The 22,566-nt window shown below is 42.1% G+C and overlaps 1 protein-coding gene and 1 long non-coding RNA gene across 2 annotated transcripts in view; one reads left to right on the top strand and one right to left on the bottom strand.

The window, feature by feature from the left end:
* Positions 1-6,125: 6,125 nt before the first annotated feature.
* Positions 6,126-22,566, top strand: part of LOC5565889 (transport and Golgi organization protein 6) — a 37,575-nt gene continuing 21,134 nt past the window's right edge. Inside the window, exons 1-3 of the mRNA XM_001650197.2 lie at positions 6,126-6,333; positions 6,398-7,833; positions 13,717-14,592. Coding sequence (XP_001650247.2) covers positions 6,276-6,333; positions 6,398-7,833; positions 13,717-14,592 — 2,370 coding nt within the window. The 5' untranslated portion in view covers positions 6,126-6,275. The remainder of the gene's footprint in view (positions 6,334-6,397; positions 7,834-13,716; positions 14,593-22,566) is intronic.
* LOC110677201 lies at positions 11,879-12,359 on the bottom strand. Its single transcript, XR_002501020.1, has 2 exons — positions 12,256-12,359; positions 11,879-12,186 (listed from the first exon to the last, which is right to left on the bottom strand). It is a non-coding gene; the product is annotated as an uncharacterized LOC110677201 (long non-coding RNA).

Below are 22,566 nucleotides of genomic sequence, written 5' to 3'. Positions count from 1 at the left end.
CTCCTCCTATCTTGGAACTCCTCCTCGTTCCGAACTTCGTACATGCTCCGTCCTCCATCCGAGCTCCTCCTGACTTCGATCCTGTCCACGAGCTCCTTTGACCAGCCAGCTGCCATCCAGTGGCCTGTATCGCCTACGTTCCCGATAGATCCCGTCCTCCGTTGCGGCCAATCCATCCATCCTGAGGATTCCGTACTGCGCCACGCGGCTTATGCGGCCAATCCTCCTCCAGAACGATACATGCTGTAAGAACACGTTCCTGGGCCCATAACCTGTTGAAAGGCTAGTCCGCTATGACCACGCAGATCCTAGCGAGGCTAGCCCGTCCACATCCGATTGCAAATCATAAAGAAATACAATACAGTAGATGTCTCCTTCAACTGGGCAGCTAACTGACTGATACCTCAATCAGCAGCTGCAACTCTCTTTATTCATTCCAGGTATCTATTTTTACAATTCAAAATCCTACACAAATATTATACCTCTCTCAACAAATCTTCCACACTTTTACCTACGACGACGCATGCTTCTCAACCGACGATTCTTCTACCTGAGGTGCGACACTACCTCTATTCCAACAATTCAAACTTACCTGCAACATAAATTCATTATCCAAGTGTAATTTTGTGAAAGCTGTTATGGTTTGTACACTTGTACACCAAAAATGCAATAAAACTATTGTAGTTCGGTAAATAACTTCAGTTCAATTATCCACTTCGCACTTTTTCACCGAAATCGCATGGACGAACACGATTTGAGAGAAATGCTTAGCGATCGACTGAGCCACACCACTTTCCAACACTAGTTTCTTCCCGCCCTCGTGGGTGACTTACTTCGCCGGGCACTTATTTTCACTATGGAAAACCTTCGTACTTCTTCACTGAAGGATTTCATTCCAATCACACGCCGTAAAACTTCAATAAATCACAAAATTTTACGAAATTTCCTCAACCGCCGCGTATAATTGAGAATGTAAACAAAGTTTAATCCGTCGTACTGAGAAAAAGAAAGCTTGTGCGCATCAATGTGTGAGCGACGCTCGATGTAAAAATACGGTTTCTTTGATTGTGTTGTTTTCGCTGTACTGTGAGCAAATGCCATAATTGTATGGTCATAAGGAATTCTCGCGTAACTTTTCAAAACGTCCTAAGTAACGAATGTAAACAAATCGAGATTATCATTGCAAATCATTTGCGTTGCACCACTTAGCAGCAGACTAGAACACTCGTTCTGATATATTATCAACAAATTAATCTATTAAAAGTTTAACAAAATGACCAATGTTCAAAACTGCATCGCTTTTAATCAATTGTTACATTGGACATTTGATCAGATAACCAACCACATGTCCTTTGTAACATTTATGAATAAACACGATTCTAATGTTACATTGGACATTCCTGAATAAAGCTTTGGAAGGGAGTTTAAAAGGTAGAATGATTTGTAGAAGCGTGTCTGAGACACTACTTAGATGTATAGAATGTCATAATAACTGCTTCTCAATCATTTCAGTCGATATTTTCAGAGTCGCACTGCCTCGCAACATTGAAAACGCTCAAGTGACAAAAGGAGAATGAGTTACACAAAACTGTATTTTGGTCTTTTTGCCAAACCATGTTTTACCGTTTCGCTGGATTGGATCAGTTGCAACTTCTTTTTTCATATTATTAGCGCATTGCGTGCATATAGGGGAATGATATTGAGCACAAGATTGAGCATCATGATGTCATTGTATCAATCTGATTCAGATGCATGGTCGATCAAGCATATAAATATGCTTCCCGGCAGCAACACGAGCAACGTACATGCGCGACTTGCTCACACATAATTGCAGAGCAATCAATCACCGGAGAAGCTGTATGTATATGTTAGGCGTGGGCTCCTTTCTCAAGTTCCTACAACAAGATGGACGGCGTCGTCATCGTCATCATTCCCCACCGCAATTTCTTGTTTCAACCGACGGCTGGTGCTGCTTGCAACACAGCGGTCACCACAAGGGGTGGATCACTTCTGATGCATTGGAATAATTTTATGCATTCAAATGCATTTAAATGCACACTAGACAGATTTTCAGTTCATGGCTTGCTCCAACAATGAACTGTTGACTTTTTTGAAGTGTCAAACTCTTTTTTTCACAAACTCAAGAGGAGTTGCCACCTCACCAGAGTTCAGATTCAAAGTGGGATTGAGACATTATTTACAGCCCCTGTCATATCTAGGACTCTTGCAGATTCGGGAATCGGCCGGCACTTGGGTCATACCAAGAGGCTTCAAATTTCTCCCTAGACAGTAAATCTAGTGAAGCATCGTAAAGGCGGCATTTTGGCGAAAAAGCAAACCTGTCCACAATAGCTTTATTAGTTTGGCGAAACTGTTGTTTCATTGACAGTAGGAGCAGTCTGTATAGGAAGGAGTTCGAAATAGTCTGTACTACGTTTTTTTTTATTTAATTCCAGCCTTTCTGTCAACAACGGCAATGCAACTCCGACATTTAGCAAAATGAAAACGATGTGGGTGCATTGTAGCTCACATTTTTGATAAAAAGACACCGATTACCACTAATTCTATATGTCATGGGTACTCCATCCACATGGAAACCACGCAGATGAATTATGTCCTACCTCGGAGGATAGCTGTAATCGTGTTCACTACAATGAATAAATGAATCAAACCTCAGGAGTTAGTTGTTCCCAATCTGTTCCAAACCCAACCAGAAACTGAAGAGAAAAAAAAAAAACAATTTATTTTAACAAATAATTTCCGAAAAATTTGCATTGATGTTTGGATTTTCAAATTCGATGCGGATTTATAACCGCCAACAGTAATGAGACCAGAAAGGCTGTCCGTTTCTCGGGGAAGAAGTTCCGATGGATCCTGATTCTAAATGGTACTGTCTACGGGGAAGTCAGTCAATGTATTCCCCATTATGTTCACTGTGTGCTCACTGAAATCACTGAGCCGCATTAATCATGCTTCTAATACGAATTAAATGTATCTTCAGTTTTGAAATTCAGCTTGATAACCTAAAATGAACGAAGTTTGTGATTAGCGGCAGAACATCAAAAAAAGTTAATTCTTGTTTGGGAAATTGAACCTTCAGATAAACAGTTTTAAAATTAACAACAAACAATGACTCGTTGCTATAGCTCAATACGCTGGTACAGGTCAAAGGTAAGTTGATGTGTATGTCTAAAAAATGCATTTAATGCAAATCGATGTGCATTTGATGTACACCGAGCAAGTGATCCACCCCTTGGGTCACCACCACCACGTCATGCAGTGGGAAACTCACACATGATCATGTGGGCGAAACCGTCATAAAAACGGGGGGAAAATTGAGGGAGAATCAGTGAGAGAGCAAAATGTCCTACATACAGCTCAACGTTTCCCCTCCTTCTATTGTTACATAGGACACATAGACGGAGGGGAAGAAGTGACATCGTGGGATTGAATGAATCAAAACAAAGCACAGCTGGTGTCTCCGATTAGGGGCGGTCCATTAATTACGTAAGGCAAATTTCGGGGCTTTTCAAACCCCCCCCCTTCCCCATGGTAAGATTTTTTGTATGAAAATCAAAATTAAATTGTATGGTGCGTAAGAATTCTCAGACCCCCCCTGCCCCCATAAACCCTTACGTAATTAATGGACAGCCCCTTAGCACACCGCAACAAAATGTCGATATTTTCAGAGTTGCTCTGCCTCGCAATATTGAATACGCTCAAATAACAAAAAGAGAACGAGGTACACAAAACTGTATTTTGGTCTTTTTGCCAAATCATGTTTTAGGCTTACGCTGGATTGGATCAGCATTCGCTCAGCTGCCAGTTCTCTTTTCATGTTATCAGCGTATTGAGTGCATGTAGGGAAATGATATTGAGCATCAAGATCTTATTGTATCAATCCGATTCAGATCCATGGTATGCTTCACGGCAGCAACATGAGCAACGTGCATGCGCGACTTGCACACATATATTTGCAGAGCAATCATTCACCGAAGAGCGGAGAAGCTGTATGTATTTGTTTGGCATTAGTTTCCTACAACACAATCGACCGCGCCGTCATCGTCATCATTTCCCACCGCTATTTCTTGTTTGTGCCGACGGCTGGTGCCGAATGCAACACAGTCGTCACCACCCGTCGTCCAGTGGGTAACTCACACACGAACAAGTGTGGGCGAAACCAGCATTGAAACGGGGGGAAGATTGAGAGAGAAACAGCGAGAAAGCAAAAAGTCCCAAATACAGCTCAACGTTTCCCCTCTTTCTGTTGTTACATAGGACACATAGACGGAGGGGAAAAAGTGACGGCGTGGCATTAAATGAATCAAATTGATGTTGTTTGTGAGAGACTTTAACCCGAAGGTCATTCGTCCCTTCTTCAAATGAATCAAAACAAAGCACAGCTGGTGCCTGCGATTATCACACCGCGACAAAATGAGCAGTTCAACTTGAATGTTGAAGCAGTTCAACGCACGTGGATACAAAATGAAATAAAACATGCTTGCTGTGTGCTCAAATCAAAATGTCCGATGTTGCTATAACTGAAAAAAAAATGACCGAAGTGAATGTCCAATGTAACAATTGTTGAAACAGAACGACCTATGTGATTTATCCTATGTACATATTTTTGGTCAAAACGTCCTATTTGATGTTTTTATAGATTTCAGTGTAATTTCCAAATAAATTGACAAAATTTCATTTCTTACGTTGAACTCTATTACACTGCTTCCCTCTACAAGCAACACAGTAAGGAAAAATTGTTTCATTTTGATACAGTTTCAAAATATATTTTCACAACCTTCAAGCTCGATTTACTCGAAATGTGTGAATTGTTAGATAGGTCGTTTTGAAAAGTTACGCGAGAATTGTGTTCATATGTTTGGGCTGAATTTTGATAACGAACAATGAATTTTAAAGGAAATTAGTATATTCCATCATGCTGAAGGAATGGAGGGAGATGCCAGTAGATCTATATTCTAGTAAAACATTTTATTATAGCGTTGATATGTTGTGTTTTAACCATTCAATACACACAGTGAGCCGTAAGTTGTGAGACGAATCTGGAAACTGATTGTGACGGAGTTGAAAATGATACGACGGACTGAGAATACGGTAAGATGCATTTTCTTTGCATTATATCCAAAAAGAGATCAAGATTTATCAAAATGTTATTGTACAATGCATAAGCCGTTTTGAGAAAGAATTGTTTGGCATCGGTTTGTGTCAGCATCATTCACTGCAATACTGGGAAAATTGCAGTTCTCACTGATCAATGCTTAAAACGATGGATACTAGCACATCACCCTACAAACTGAAATCAGAATGCTGATCTCAGCTGTGAAAATCTCGTTTAAAGTTCGTTTGCTGACATCTCAGCAAAAGAGACGTTTGATGTCAGTGGCACCCAATGGTGCTGCTAGAAAACAAACTTGATTTTTGCTGACATATCAGTTTAAATCACGCTTAATCTGGGACAACGCCCTAAAAGCCATTGGTAGCCGCGTGTGTAGCTCGTTGTTTCTGGGTATATTAATGAAAAAGCATCCAAACCAACACCACTGGCAGGTTGAGAATGGTCCTTTCTTCTCCATAGCGTTGTTGAATTACGAGTAAATCCATTCAAATGCTCAAAACCAACGAGCTACACACATGGTTACCAATGGCTTTTAGGGCGAGATCATAAATTATGCGAGAAATATACACGCAAAAAAATTGTGCGGTAAAAACTACCATTTTAGGGGGTTAACTTAAGCGCTCGCACCGGCAATTTTCAGCAGACCAGAAATGCGCTTGATTTTACCATGTTTGTAGTCGAAACCAGATTGTTGTAAATTATTTCTGTCAAATGTACCACTAATGTGGTGGGATGTACCGTAAACATAGTAAATTGGTCTGAAATTGCATGGTAGTTTCAAGAATGGGCGTAGTCAGCTAAAATAGTAGTTTTTACCATAGAATTTTTTCCCGTGTAGTTGCTGATCGCTCGACTGTGCGGAACTTGATAAATTTGAACGTTCAATTTATTTCAGTGCAGTCAATTGAACCCTTCAAAAACATCTGCACGCTTGTGTGAATTTCTCCTAACGTGCTCTGTGTAGTACCTCTAAGAAATGGATACCTTGCGCTTCGTTAGTAAACAAACGAGCATGATCGTTCTCTTTGTTCTCTTCACGCAGATTTTACGCGATTTCTTCAAAATTTCATGAAATTTACGTCCTTTTATCAGTGTTTAAAGTGAAGATTCCCTTTCAGTTTGTTCTCCACTGCATTGTACCATGGAACCGAGGGCAATAGTTAAAGTGTTGAACGATCTGGTTGCAGCAAACGTCCAAGGTAAGAGCCCGGCAAATTCTTAATGTCACTTTCCTAATCTGGTCTCACGAATTCCACTTTACAGATTTGAATATCCAGCGACTGCATGGTATCTTGGAACCGATGGAGAAAGATTTGACCTCTTGTGAGGCCGGGGATCGTGATTTCCTATGGAAGTTATCCGTCGGTTATCTGGAAGTTCAACAGCGATTCGTGACCACTTGTCTTATTCAGAAGCGGAACCCTTCCGCAAGTGATGAGGAGCTCATCAATCTTCCCGAACAGCTGGTCTTTTTACAGGCCGTGGACCGCATACGACAATTCACGCTGAATCTTTATTTACCGCTGGAATTACGGGGATTGACCAAATGTGATTTGAAAATGGTCGTCCAGTTAGAAGATGCAGAACGGATCAGACGGTTAAAGTACTGCCTGGAAGCTTTCCGGAAGCTGTTCGAGTTTAAAATCATTGCCCTCCAATCGAAGCTGGAGAATTGCATCCTGGAGTACATCGCCGGAGTATTCAGCTACCATGTTCTAGAAGGAAATTTTACGGAAATGAGGGAGAGTATACTTTTCAAAGGCATCGAAGTGTTTCCTGTGGAGCAAGTTTTCAAAAGTTTACTGATCATCAAAGGTGTTCCGAATCTGGCTCTTGAGCTATCGAAACAGATTCACTTGGAGCTGCTCCGACTGACCGGAGAGCCAGGAGGATTCCCAGTGCTCTGCAGAACCCTCCTAGCAAACGTTCCTTCGGATGAGACTCCCTCTTGGAAGAAAAGCGAAATCATTGCGAAGATTGTGGCCAGCAAAGGCCACACAAAGAAGTTCTATCGTCAGGTGCTGCAGGATGTGTTCCAGTTTTACGAAGCTTCCTTATTTGGCCAAGAACAGGAACAGTTACCCTTTGTGGGTACTTGCATTGAATGCATGAGGCAAATCTATCTGCTTCCTCCCGCTTATCGAGAGCTTCGGGCAACGATAGACCAGTATTTTGTGGGAAGGTTTGACCAACTGGTAGAACCACAAGAGCTTCTGAGTGGGACCATTCTTTTGGAACGCTCACAGTTGCTAACATCGCTTCACATAAATTACATGGCCTTCAGTGGCTCTTCCTGTAGTTCCCTCTGTTCGTCAATTCTAATCCCTTATCTGCACATATTCCTGAAGTTGTACTCCATGATTCCCATCGAAGCAGAAGAGCGAAAATACCTACAGACTTTAATCGTATTTTGTCTATCGAATCGGGAAAAAGCTGAACTCGAATCCCTGTTGGAAGAACTGCTCCTCGAAACTGGAAAACACGCGATGAAGAGAATCCATCCGAGAATCTATCTGAAAGTCGCGCCAAGAGAGGAAGAAACATATTCGCTGCAGATTGGACCCCAGTCCGAAGAAGACAACGACGACGAAGATAGTTTGGCTCCGACGTTGGTCGAGATTCTGAAAGCCTCCAACCGAAATCTGCTGATCTACGATGTGTTCATTGGACTGTTGAAGCTGTTCGAGCGGACTAGTTTAGTAAGTGTTATGTATTCAGGGTTGGTCCCTGGGCACGTAGCGGGTCTCTTTTTAGGGCTGGTAGCGGGTCTCTTTTTAGAGACTTGGTCATTGTGCTAACCCGTATAGGCCTGAGAGAAAGAAAAAAGCTCGTCGAATACTTAATGGATTTTAATTCGAGTTGCTAACAGTGGCCAAAGGATATCGGGAATATTCCTATGGCCTAGATCAAGTCGGGTGAAAATCTATCGATAAATGGCTAAGTTTTCAAACCCTAACATAATTTCGTAACGTTCGCAAAATTTTAGATTTTCAATTGACACCCAGTATATTGTCGTAACGTCAAATGGACAAAATATTGAAATTTTGAGTGTACCTACAATAGTAAAAATTTCCAAATCTGGCTTCCAATAGCAGGGCTGGTAGCAAGTCACTTTTTAGTGACTTGGTTACTTTTTTCGACCTGGTCACTAAAAAGTCACTATTTCCAACAAAAAGTCACTAAAGTCACTTTTTTCAGAAAAATGGTCACTAAAGTCACTTTTTTCGTGATCTTTATGAAATTTAAGGCTGGGATAGCTTTTTTAACACAAACAAAAAGAAATAGATATTTGTTATTATAAAGACAAGAATAGTGTAATTTTGAAATTAAAAAGTCAATATTCTTGACTCAAGAAAAATTGGGATTATATTATTATTGCCTCTTTATTATGGGGAATTTCAGCCATGCATCCCTGCTAACTTTCTGGAAGAATTCAAGTGAATATTTGGTAAACATTTAAAACAGAAAATTTAAAAATTTCCTGGGAAAAGATTTGAAGAACATTCTAGCAACAACATTCTTCTTTTTTTTTTTTTTTTTGTATGGTATTCAGTTGGAGCTGCCTGACAGCTTAACTTGTCAAGGCTGAACCCTCGGTCTGGCTTTTGCCAAGTTTCCCCTCTACCAGGGCCAATACTCAGACGGACTAGGCAATGGCGCCCACATGAACACTGTTTTTTATTAGTATTGTGAAGTGGTAGTTTTTGAAAAGTGCCCATATTCCCTTGCTTCTGAGAAAAGGAAGCATTGTGAAAATCAGCAGCTCCATCAGAATTTGTTTGAAATAGTTGTGTAGTAGTGTCATTACTAATACTGTCTAGTCGAAATGGTTTTGAATAATTTGTCATTCAAGTGCTATTCTGATTACTCCTGTCTTTTACGTAAGATTAGAGTCTTAAATGTCAATTGTCGTCAAGTTTTAACAAAATTAGGCTGTTTAGTAGTAGTTCTAGTTAATTTTATTTTTTGTTGTTAAAAGTGTTTATTGGTCATTACGTTCATATATCCTTAAAGAAAAAAGTCGCTTTCCTTGTCTGTTCAACAATTTTTCGAAACTAGCAAGTGTACCCTAATGATCGATCTCAGCGTCTTACTTTCCATAGTCATTTTATAGTGAATATTGAAGAGTAAAGTTACCTTAGGCTTCTATTACAGTCTCCTACATGATTCACTTTTCGGTGGCAAATGCAATGCTTCACAACGCCTACTTTCTACTTGTAAATTTTGCGAAAATGAAGCTAGAATTAGATTATTTATACCGTTGTTACAAAAGAGGTATTTCTTTTTATGGCAATGTAAAAACCATATTAAAATATGATTGTCGCCACTTATTTCTACTCAGTGAATCTACTAGTCATTTTCCTAAGAGTTCCTAAGTATTCCCTACGTCGTATATGATAACGATGTATCTAACTAGCTAATAGTAAGAGTGGCTACGGATCATTCTGGTTAGCAAAAGGCAAACTGAACGTCACCAATAGTATTAATGTCCACTTCGAATAGATTAATTATTTGAAATGGGCATCAATTCTATCAATGACGCAGAATGTCCGTTGGATCACATCCGAGATATTATTGCGTCTATGCCATATGAATTATGACGCGGCTTTAAGCAAAAAGTGCCAAAATGTGATACCACCACTACAGGTTACGCCTTTGGTTTCCATCATATGGGCTAATGGATTATGCCCTCCCGTCGCGGCAAGGTCGCATAACCAAGGGGAGGGTACATTCTAGCAACAACATTCTGGAGTTTTTACGAAAACCAGAACCAATATCTGATCTGAGTAATCTACGGCTATGGAAGGAATTCAAAACCAGATTTCTGAAAAAACATCATCAAAACTCACCCGGAATATAAGCCAGAGATGACTAGGAATAACAACAAAAAAAAAACAAAGATTTGTCAGAAACTCGTCCAGGACTTCAAAGGAGAGTAATAATTTTGCTGGAACTCATTTCAGACATTACATTAGAAATTCCAACAAATAAACAAAACATGTTTCTATTGATTAACCTTTGACACTGTTTTTTTTAGTCAACTATTTCTATACAAAAAAACATGTTTCTATAATGAATGCTAGAACATTGTTGAACGATAATAATTAAACCCTCTACCGGCAGCTTCATATTTTACCGCAATAAAAATATTCAAACCTCAATAACTTCTTTTGTTTCTCGATATTTTTGCACCATTCTTTTACTAGTTCTCAAAAAACTTTTCTGGGACCAAATCCACCTGTTTATGAATTTCAGCAACAAATATGCAATTTCTATCGTTTACTGTTTAATTTATAATCTAAATTTGCAACATAAGTCATTTTCAGAGTCGCTGATCAGATAATACGTGAGGTTACGAGTCTTCACTGAGTGATATGATTATTTTCAATAATTCATTCATTGAAATGTTTCGTTTAAATATAGATATTTGAAGTACGCATGGAATTAGAACTTTATGCACGACATTCATCTAATTTGTTGCGTCTCGAGTCCGTCAATATTTTATTGTGTTCTGGAGTTATTGTTTATTTAACTTCTCAATTGTACAGAAATTTCACCACAAGTTTAGCATTAGTTTCTACTTTTGATGTTTGAATTATGTCAGGATTTTTTTCAAAATGTTCTGAAATTTGTTCTCGATTTCCGCCATAATTTTGTCTACAACCAAACATTTTCCCTTGATTTATTGCACAGCTTTGTTAAGAAATGTAATTCGTTGTGTACTACCACAGTGAACACTTGATTTGCTATATTGCTATTAGAACAGGTTCGACCCATTAGGTGTACACAACAATCTAAAATATAACATAACAACCTATATAAAGCTAATGATTGTCTCGTAAAAAAATGATAAATGAAATCTCTTTTTTACCATTCATGACAATCAAGTCTCATATCGGACAGATAACTGTTAAGAAAAAAAAAAATGCAGTTCTCTACATTCTAAATTCGCTTAATATGCCCGGATAACTATCAACAATATTATTACTGTTTCCCGTAGTGTGCACAACCATTTGCGACTGTTTCAGAATCGTTTCAAATAACATCGTATCTAACAATAAGCCAACTCTACGGGAAACGATTTTAACCGTTCGGGAAATTGTTATTGGGCAAATAACAATGTGGGAAATGGGCGGTTAAGTTATGTAACCATAAAAAATCGCCGATTTTCCAGAACAAAATTTTTCGTTTACAGTTTGCCAATTAGTCGACAAATTGTACATTTTTTGTCAAATTTCCTATAAGGCAAACAGTTCGGATTTAGTTAAAACAATAAAGATCATGAAAAACGAATAATGTATATGAAATTATTGGTTTATGATACTGTACAGTATTTTAACCCTATGCTGTTTTGCTCTGTTGTATTTATACTATATGTGAAGAAATTGAGAGTGCATTTATGAGAACCAATGAAACAAGTAGTGCGTGTGTTCTAATTGTACTTCTATTGAATCATGTACAGTTCATTAAAGTAAATACTATGCACTTTGAAAATTAACTGTAACTGTTCGTTTCAAGTAAAATTAGAAAGTTGCACTACTTGTTTGTTTCTTTCTTTTTAAAGTAAAAATAACTTGTCAACTAGTTTTGGAATTAGTGTTCTTTTTTTTCATAATCTTAAGATAAATTTGTCTACTTACATGAGTTATAATTTTTTGCCTTATGTTATAAATTGCTTCGATGACTTATCATAAAAAGTGTAGAATTTCGTTGAATAGTTTTGATGCCTTGACTTGCCACTTGCCACTTTTATTTGTCCTCTGATGTTGAAGAAGCGCCTATCCGCCGATCCGGAAATCATTCAGTCTAGCTGGTATGCAGCAGCAAATCCGGCAGAAAATGTAACAGGAACATCGAGAGTCCGATCATCCTTCCAAACGAAACCAGCTTTCCGCGATATGTGTTGCTGGGAGGGGCTGCGAGAGCAGATTCAGCTAGTATTTTCGGTTTCCATTTCCAGTCCCGGACGAGGTCCCGGATACCTTATTAAGTCAGGTCGAATGCGTTGCTTGATGGAGGCTGATCGCTTTGATGGAAGCCGCATCATGCTCCTTTGGTCCGATTAAGTAAAAGAAATGAGTAAAATTGATTGGATTAAAGTTCCACAAGATTACACTCACCAAGTGCCCCGAATCTGGTATCAACTCAGGCCGGAAATTTCCTCACAAAAGGTTTTTTTTAACGATTTGAATTTATTTTGCACCCTGCGGTATATTTTTTTTCTTTTTTTGAAAGCATACTGAGCAATAAACAAACACGCTAAAAAAATAACACGTTAGATGTGTGCACAGCGATTGAACAGTTGTTCGTTTTGCACATATGTTGACCTCGATTTCGCATATAAAATGTTAGCAGTATGATTTTTAGTTCATATTTTTCATGTTAATGACTATAGTCAAGATGATCAAATATATAACAACACTAAAGATTTCCCCATCGAGTTTTAAAATTTACCAACCTCCGTCACTTCTGTGTAACTTTTCAAGCGTGTACACAACAACATATAACTATTTCTCAAACTGTTCAACATGGGTTGAACAGTAAAACGCACATGTGTTGGTGTGCAAATACGTGCACAGCAGCACTAACAATTTCGCAAAAGGTGAGTCCATTGCAACTGTTTCTCGAGTGTTTTAAATATTATACTGTTGAACCTAATCTGGATGGTATAATAATTTGTCACTATTTGATATAGATGACTGAAAACGTAGTTTATGGTCAAGAGCTTTTGATTTCATATCGTCCCCTTAATGCTACAACTAGATAACTCGAAAATCAAAATTTTGAGATGTGCAACTTTGAAAGTATGACCGTTCAACAAGGTGATGGTTAATCGCAGCGATTATGATTTAAAAATAATCTTTAACTTGTGTATTTTGAATCACACGCTTAAGACCTGTGGATATTTTGCAGATCTAATTAAGAAAAATGTTTTGACATATTGAAGTCGAAAATTTCAAATTTCGAGTTATCTAGTTGTAGCATCAAGGGGACGATATTATCCAACATAAATACAACCGCTTGTGATACATTAACCATTACAGCTAAAAGAAGCTTATTGTTTGCAATGTACGACAAACTGTGTTTTTCTATGCGGGTGTAGATTTATTAATATATACATAAAATGTATTTTCATTTCTAGTCATATTTATGACTAATACTTGCAGTTTTTTAGTCACTTTTTTGATCATTTTGGTCACTAAAGTCACTATTATTTTGGTTTCCGACTGCTACCAGCCCTGCAATAGTACTCAACTGGACCCAACCCTGTAGTAGATCACCTCAAATGTTGTTGAGTAATACAGTGCAATTGAACTGAAATTTACGTGATTGATTAACTTTCAAGATACTTTTAGGGCCGATTTCTTCACCTTCGCTTAAGCCGTAAACCACGTTTACCCATACGATTAAACCAGGTTTAAGGCCTAAACGGTGGTGAAGAAACCGCTTATTAGTCACTTTTTTGAAACCCGTAAGTCATTGTTTACCTAAATCTAAAATAACTATTTTTGGCACCACTTTGCTACCAGCCATAATCATTTAATTCCTATTTATTAAATTCAACTTTCCACTCCTTTCAGGGCACTGATCAAAATCTGCTGCTCGGTGCCGATGAGCGGGACGCTTCCCAGTGCAAAGCATTCCTAAGGAAATATGTCATTATTCAAACCCTTATGGAACTGGTCACTCACAAGCACTTCCACAGCCAGCTCTACGAAAACCCTTCGGACGTATTGGCCTTCATAAAATCGCTTCTCACTAGAAGCGTCGACCAGGTGCAAGCCAACGAGAGTTTGATTGAAATAGTCCTCTCGATTTTCCAGGAGTACCTGCAGCGGTTACATTCTCGGGACGATGTTCAGGAAATCCTGAAACTCTTGCAACACTTCAAACGTTCGGCTCAGTGTGGCGACCAACTAAGGGCACAAATCGATCACATTTGCAACGGAAGCAAACCGAAGGACGATTCCGAGCTGACGCCCTACCAGAATGCGTTCAGCTTATGCTCCGATAAGGAACCGTACTGCAAAGTGTACGGAACAACGTTGATGATCGGCTTGCTGCGGCAACGTGACACGGAAACTCTCACGCAGAAGCACGCGGTTCTGATTCTGGCGTTGAACAATCTGCGGAGCGTGGAGAGTTATGCCTTTCTGAATTCGGTTCGGTTATTGGTGGCTTTGTGCGACGCACTGGAAGCGGAAACGATCGAAGCTCTGGTTAGGGAATATCAGAGCACTAGCAACGAAATAGATTACCGGTTGAAGATTGGCGAAGCAACTGTGAAAACGGTGGAAGCGATTGGACCCATCGCATTCAAATATCGTGAGCAATTGATTAACTGTTTCCTGCACGAGTGCAAAAGTCCGGTGGATGAGTTTCGGGCGTCTAGCTTGGCCAATCTGGGGAACGTGTGCAAGATATTGTCCTATCAGGTGCACACGTTCTTCTATGAGGTAGGTCTATTTATTAATTAACTTATTTTATCAAAGATGAGTGTAATCTAAGTGGACGGTCCCCTAAAGTGCCTACAGTCTGCTGTTTTGCTATAAACTGAAAGTCAGGAGCTACAGTTCGATTTTATCCAAAATGGTAGAAAAAAAATAGTTTTGTTTAAATTTAATCTCCATTGAACCTAAATAAAGGAAGGATTATGAACCTTTTTACATAAATCGAAAACTATCATTCACAGGAATAATATTCCTATTTACAGCTACCTGTAAAAATCAGATCACGCTTACGCCTTGAAAATGATGCTACTAAAGGAACAAATATTAAAACGCGCAAGTATAGGCACGTGTAATACTTGTTGTTTAGAAAGCAGAAGCAATTTGAACGGCATTTCCCTACAAATCACCATCACCCCACATAACACACGGATAGACTGCGCAAAGGGTATAAAGTCCCCCTCACACACGGTTGGCAGCAATAACAACAACAGCAGCAGCATCGCACGTCTGTCAAGCTCTACACTCACTGAGCGCCTTCCAGTGAGTGACCAAGCGCATCGCAGTGAGTGACCGTCGCCAGTCCAGCATACACATGCATCATCAATCATCATCGCCGTCATCGTCGTCATCATTTGCGCCTGGAAACAACAGCGGAAATGTTCTACGCGTTTCTAGAACATGTGGTGCGGGATATAAATACGCGTGATGTGCGCGGCTGAAAGTCAGTTATATTTTCAAATTCGAAAAGTGAAGTACAAGTGATATAAGTAAAGTGAAAAGTGTAAAGTGTAAGTTTAAAGTAGTGCAATAAAGTGAAGTGTTTTTGAAAGTAACCTTGCCTAGTGTCTTCTTCGCGTGCGGAAAGTGTCGTTTTCGTACATTTGGTCCTTCGAGCCGGATCGCGCGGATCTAGCAAGTCAGAAGGCAAGGCAAGTTTCGCGTTCGGTCGTAGTGTAAGTAGTCGCGTCGCGAGTCGTTTTAGTGTGCGCGAAAGTGTGATAGTCGCGGGACCGTCGTGACAGTGTCCGTCGCAGTCAGCGGAACTGTGGGTCTCGACCAGTCGACTAGTTCGTCGTTAGTCGGTTTACTTGGTAGCAAGACAGCTACAGTGCCCGATTTAGTGCTTCGGCGCGCGTCAGTCGTCGGTTGTTAATCCAGTCAGACACAAGCAGCTGAGGATTTCAACGGCGTCACCGGCCGGCGGTACATTTGCATTTAGTTTGGAACGACGTATCGCAACAGCTTTCGGCATGGCGGAGCTTAAACGACAGCGTGGAGTTATTCTCGGACGCCTGACACGGATCGAAGTATTCATCCGAGACATCGAATCCAAGCCCGGAATCACAGCAGAGTTGGTTCAGGCACGACTGGATGTCGTCAATCAGTGCTGGGATGAGTACGACACCATACAAACTGCCATCGACGCGGAGGAAGGAGTAAACGTCAAAGAGGAAGAAGAAAAGCGTGCCACCTTTGAAGAAAGGTGCATGAATGCAAGAGCTGCAATGCGTTCCATCATCGAGAGGATGCAGGGTCCAGCAATAGCGGCTGCAAACGTGCACAGAGGCCAGGCCTTGATACCTATTCACCACCAGCAATTCCCCATGGTGCAACAACCAGTAGCTGTACGGCTGCCTACATTGGAATTGCCAACGTTCAGCGGTGATTATCTCGGTTGGCCAGCGTTTCGTGATGCTTTTGAGGCGCTTATCGACAGAAACACGCAGCTGTCTGACGTTCAGAAGTTGTTATACTTAAAGTCGAGCCTCAAAGAGGAAGCAGCGTGCATGTTGGATGCGATGGACATCACCGATGCCAATTACCGAGTGGCCTGGGATTTGCTGATTGAGAGGTTCGAGAATCGCCGGGTAATCAAGCAGAAACATCTGAAGGCATTGTTCACCACGAAGCAAGTGTCACAAGATTCGCCGAAGGAGTTGCGTCGCTTGTTGACTGAGTGCCAGCGAAACATCAATGCACTGAAGCAACTAGGTGAGCCAACTGATCAATGGAGCACGATTTTGGTGTACCTGATCTCCAGCAAACTCGATGGAACATCACGTCGTGATTGGGAAACCCAAACCCAACAAGAGGAGTCACCAAAATACGAAGACATCGTCAAATTCATCAACGGTAGATGTCACACACTAGAGGCGTTGGCAACGGACAAAGAAGAGCTTCGCAAATCCAGTCGTTTCAAGCCACAGCTATCTCATGCTTCTACGAGTTCTACTGGCTGTAAAATCTGTGAGAGTGGTCAAAACCATCCACTGTGGAATTGCAAGAAGTTCATAGCCATGAGTCCAGAAGCTAGATTCGACGAGGTGAGAAAGTGGAAGCTGTGCTACAACTGTTTCTCGTCCAAGCATGTAGTAAGTAAATGCGAATCCAGAGGTTGTAAGTCCTGCAGCGAAAAGCACAACACCTTACTACATGGACAGCAACATCATCAGCAGGAACATCGGCCATCTAGCCGCGTGTCATCGTCGTCAGAATCTGTCCCTCAGGATCAGCGCATCGTTAATGCGAGTATGGCGAGTCAAGCAAATCACACCATGCAATCATCGAGTGATATTTTGGCTACTGCTATGGTCTGCATCTACGATCGAGCTGGGAGCAAATTACCGTGTCGCGTGCTGTTGGATTCCGGATCACAACCGAATTTCATAACGCAAGCTTTTGCTCGGAAACTTCGGTTGAAGGAATGCAATACATCGATCACCGTCCACGGAGTAAGTGGAGTAGAAGCTCAAGTTGGAAGGCAGGTGACGGCTACTATCGAGTCTCGTGTGAACGGAAAGCAGTTTAACGTTCCACTGCTGGTGATGAACAAGATCACGAATGTGTTACCATCTGACAACATTCAATGCGATAGTTTTTCCACTAGAAGAGAAGAGTTGGCAGATCCGACATTCAGCAGACCAGGAAAAATCGATGTTCTACTGGGAGCCAAGCTTTTCTTCAAGCTTTTACTTCCGGAAAAGATTGAAGTTGGTGACTTCATTCTGTGGAACATTGAGCTAGGCTGGGTAGTTTCCGGAAGCTGCAAGCAGTATTCGCGGGATCACGTGCAATCGAATGTGGTTACTTCGATGACTGATGCTGAGCTGCTGCAACAATTGGAAAAGTCCTGGAAAGTAGAGGAGCTGCAAGTTGAAGTAAATGGTGAGGCCAAATTGGATCCAGCGGAAAAACACTATCTCGAACACGTCAGACGCTTATCAGACGGAAGGTACGAGGTGAAGATCCCATTGTCTCAGCCTTCTTCATTGCTTGGTGATTCTAAGGAACAAGCCCTACGAAGATTCCATGCTTTAGAGCGCAGGCTACATGGAAACGACCAACTTCGAGAAATGTATACAGATTTCATGAGAGAGTACGAATCTTCTGGACACATGAGTGTTGTTCCTGACGGCTTGGAAGAGGTGGGTTTGTTAATAAATTACCTCCCTCATCATGCAATCCTTAAGCCAACGAGTACTACAACTAAGCTAAGGACTGTTTTCGACGCATCCAGCAAAACATCATCAGGTTTTTCACTCAACGATATTATGATGACTGGGCCGAACATCCAAGCAGATCAGTTCTCGCTTTTGTTGGGATTCAGATGTTGGAGATATGTTGTCACAGATGACATTGCCAAGATGTATCGGCAGATTCGAGTAGACCAGCAATCATCGAATTTACAGCGAATACTGTGGAGAGAAACACCATCACAACCACTGAAGGTGTATCAGCTGAACACAGTGACATACGGTACACGCGCTGCTCCATTTCTTGCTGTTCGTACGCTGCATCAGCTAGCCGCAGACGAGAAGGACACCTATCCGAATGCCTGTCGTTCTCATTGCAAACGATTCTACGTGGACGACTTGTTACATGGATCAAACAGCAAACAGGCTTTACTGAAAACGAGAGATGAGTTGCTCGCAGTGCTGCATAAGGGCAGTTTCGAGCTGAGGAAGTGGAGTAGTAATGATCCAGAATTGCTGAAGGATTTACCGGAAGGCTTGGTGGAGAAAGGCACAATGTGTGAGATTGACGACGACGAAATCGTCAAGTCTCTGGGATTGAGCTGGGACACCAGGAATGATCAGTTGACATACCGTATCCATCTAAAACAGTTCCAGGTTTACTCTCAACGTACCATTTTTTCTGCGATTGCATCTCTGTATGATCCCGTGGGATTGATAGCACCGATCATCGTATCAGCTAAAACTTTGATGCAGCAACTTTGGCTCTTAAATGTCTCCTGGGATGACCCACTCCCAGACCATATCGTGCAGAAGTGGCAGCAATTCTATGATAGTCTGCGGCATCTTCAAAATCTTCGAATCGACCGATGGACGTTTGGATGTCTACAGCCAATCGCCGTAGAAATACATGGGTTCTCAGACGCTTCCATGGTCGCATATGGAGCCTGCATTTATGTCAAAACCGTCGACGTTTCTGGAAATGCATACGTTCGTCTGCTGTGTGCCAAATCACGCGTAGCACCATTGAAGAAGGTTACACTGCCACGGTTGGAATTATGCGCAGCAGTTTTATTGTCTGAACTCTTGACAAAGGTTCCAGATTCTGTGGAATTGAGCGTCGACAGCTGTTTTTTGTGGACGGACTCCATGCTAACGCTTCAATGGATTACCGCACCTTCAAACCGCTGGAAACAGTTTGAGGCGAATAGAGTCAAGGGAATTCAGAACTCCACTATTGGATGTCACTGGAGATACATCAGTGGAAAAGACAACCCAGCCGACATAGTATCACGCGGACTTGCAGCAGAAGAACTTCTGGAATCAACGCTCTGGTGGAATGGCCCAGCATGGCTTGTGAACCGATCACTTTGGCCTGAACAGCCCGAGCTTCGAAATGAGGATATTCCAGAGGCGCGTAAGGTATGTGGTGTTGTCATAACAGAACCGATATTCTTCGAGAAGTACTCTTCCATGACGAAAATGAAGAATATACACGATCAGTTTCGAAGATATGCCTCCTGCTCGATCCAGACTCACATTGTTGAAGGCGAGCCTTCAAGGCCGGCGGTATGTTTAGAAAGCAGAAGCAATTTGAACGGCATTTCCCTACAAATCACCATCACCCCACATAACACACGGATAGACTGCGCAAAGGGTATAAAGTCCCCCTCACACACGGTTGGCAGCAATAACAACAACAGCAGCAGCATCGCACGTCTGTCAAGCTCTACACTCACTGAGCGCCTTCCAGTGAGTGACCAAGCGCATCGCAGTGAGTGACCGTCGCCAGTCCAGCATACACATGCATCATCAATCATCATCGCCGTCATCGTCGTCATCATTTGCGCCTGGAAACAACAGCGGAAATGTTCTACGCGTTTCTAGAACATGTGGTGCGGGATATAAATACGCGTGATGTGCGCGGCTGAAAGTCAGTTATATTTTCAAATTCGAAAAGTGAAGTACAAGTGATATAAGTAAAGTGAAAAGTGTAAAGTGTAAGTTTAAAGTAGTGCAATAAAGTGAAGTGTTTTTGAAAGTAACCTTGCCTAGTGTCTTCTTCGCGTGCGGAAAGTGTCGTTTTCGTACACTTGTTTTAGTATTTCATTGATGTTTCATAAGAGCTTACTTGCGTAGTTCGATTTTTGTTCATCGTTGCATTATTTTTTTTTTTTTGTACCATAAAAGAACACGAAACTTTGCATCGTGATCTGCAAAAGATTACGGATCTATTTGTTTTGACGAAGTTATTATCGAAAGAGAAGATCGATGAAGAGAAATCGAACAAGTCAGATAAGCTCTTATGGAACAACAGTGTCGATTTGACATACAAACCCGAAATCAAAAGGTCCAAATGACGTGGAAATAATAACCCTGGCTTCATTATTCGATTGTATACAACTAGTTTTTCTTAGCTAATGAGCTATTGCTCCCTGCCCTTCGGTTCAGAAAGGGATATGGATACGTTCTGGCACGGTAAATGGCGTACCATTTGTATCTCGCGTACCTCCAGGAATAAAATATACCCCTTTGTCTGGTCCTTAGCCTCTTGCCCAGCAACTCCTATCCCTACCTCCTCGTGGTACTGGCCGGGGTGCAAATAACCTTAGGGAAGATCGGGTAACCAACCCCCGTTGGGAGCTTTGGTCGTATGCTGACAGAGAAAGGGGGGTTTGCTTCTGCAAACCTGGAGCGTCTGTACTCTATGTTAGGAGCGGCTCACAGCAGTGTCTGTTCCCCATGTCAGGGGCGGCTGATCATCGTCCGAGTGCCAGAGAAGGACTCTAAGCTAAACTGTGCACTATGGTCCTCCGAACATTTAGGGGGAATGGTCCTCCGGAAATCAAGGGGGTTGGTGTCAGGCCCTGCAAGCCAGCCGTAAAAAACATCAAGCAACGAATAATCAACGAGAGAATACGAACCGGGACAATCGGCGAAGACCACAGCGACGTAAAGGGACTAGCGATTGGAAGCTCGGTACGTGGAACTGTAAATCTCTCAACTTCATCGGGAGCACACGCATACTCGCCGACGTGCTGAAGGACCGCGGATTCGGCATCGTAGCGTTGCAGGAAGTGTGTTGGAAGGGATCAATGGTGCGAACGTTTAGAGGTAACCATACCATCTACCAGAGCTGCGGCAACACACACGAGCTGGGAACAGCTTTTATAGTGATGGGTGATATGCAGAGGCGCGTGATCGGGTGGTGGCCGATCAATGAGAGAATGTGCAAGTTGAGGATCAAAGGCCGGTTCTTCAACTTCAGTATAATAAACGTGCACAGCCCTCACTCCGGAAGCACTGATGATGATAAAGACGCTTTTTACGCGCAGCTCGAACGCGAGTACGACAGCTGCCCAAGCCACGACGTCAAAATCATCATAGGAGATCTAAACGCTCAGGTTGGCCAGGAGGAGGAATTCAGACCGACGATTGGAAAGTTCAGCGCCCACCGGCTGACGAACGAAAACGGCCTACGACTAATTGATTTCGCCGCCTCCAAGAATATGGCCATTCGTAGCACCTACTTCCAGCACAGCCTTCCATACCGATACACCTGGAGATCACCACAGCAGACAGAATCGCAAATCGACCACGTTCTGATTGATGGTCGGCACTTCTCCGACATTATCGACGTCAGGACCTATCGTGGCGCTAACATCGACTCCGACCACTATCTGGTGATGGTCAAACTGCGCCCAAAACTCTCCGTCGTTAACAACGTACGGTACCGACGGCCGCCCCGGTATGACCTAGAGCGGCTCAAGCAACCGGATGTCGCAGCGGCATACGCGCAGCACCTCGAGGCTGCATTACCGGAAGAGGGTGAGCTGGACGAAGCCCCTCTTGAGGACTGCTGGAGAACAGTAAAAGCAGCCATCAACGATGCAGCTGAGAGCAACGTCGGGTACGTGGGACGGAGTCGACGGAACGATTGGTTCGACGAGGAGTGCCAGGAGGTTTTGGAGGAGAAGAATGCAGCGCGGGCGGTCATGCTGCAGCAAGGGACCCGGCAGAACGTGGAACGCTATAAACGGAAACGGCAACAGCAGACCCGCCTCTTTCGGGAGAAAAAACGCCGCCTGGAGGAGACGGAGTGCGAGGAGATGGAGCAGCTGTGCCGGTCTCAAGAAACGCGTAAGTTCTATCAGAAGCTCAACGCATCCCGCAACGGCTTCGTGCCGCGAGCCGAGATGTGCAAGGATAAGGATGGGAGCATTCTGACAGTAGAAGCATTAACCTAAGAATGCTAATGTCGCTGCTGTTCGTGTTACCAACATCTAGTTTGCCACGAACTGACAGCCTGAGTACCGGGCATCAAAGTGTCAAATTAATCATAAAAACATAAACAACGACAAAGCATTGAACAAACAATGAAAAACCATAATTAAAGGTAAGAATAATTAAAATCAGTTTTGTGACAACAGCGCTACCAGCGTTCTACTACTAATATTTCTATTATTCTGACGGACGAGCGTGAGGTGATCGAAAGGTGGAAGCAGCA

This window comes from Aedes aegypti, chromosome 2 (assembly GCF_002204515.2).
Source record: "Aedes aegypti strain LVP_AGWG chromosome 2, AaegL5.0 Primary Assembly, whole genome shotgun sequence".
Taxonomy (NCBI): Eukaryota; Metazoa; Arthropoda; class Insecta; order Diptera; family Culicidae; genus Aedes; species Aedes aegypti.
The sequence above is the reverse complement of the archived record's forward strand: the minus strand, read 5'-3'. Positions and strand labels throughout refer to the sequence as shown.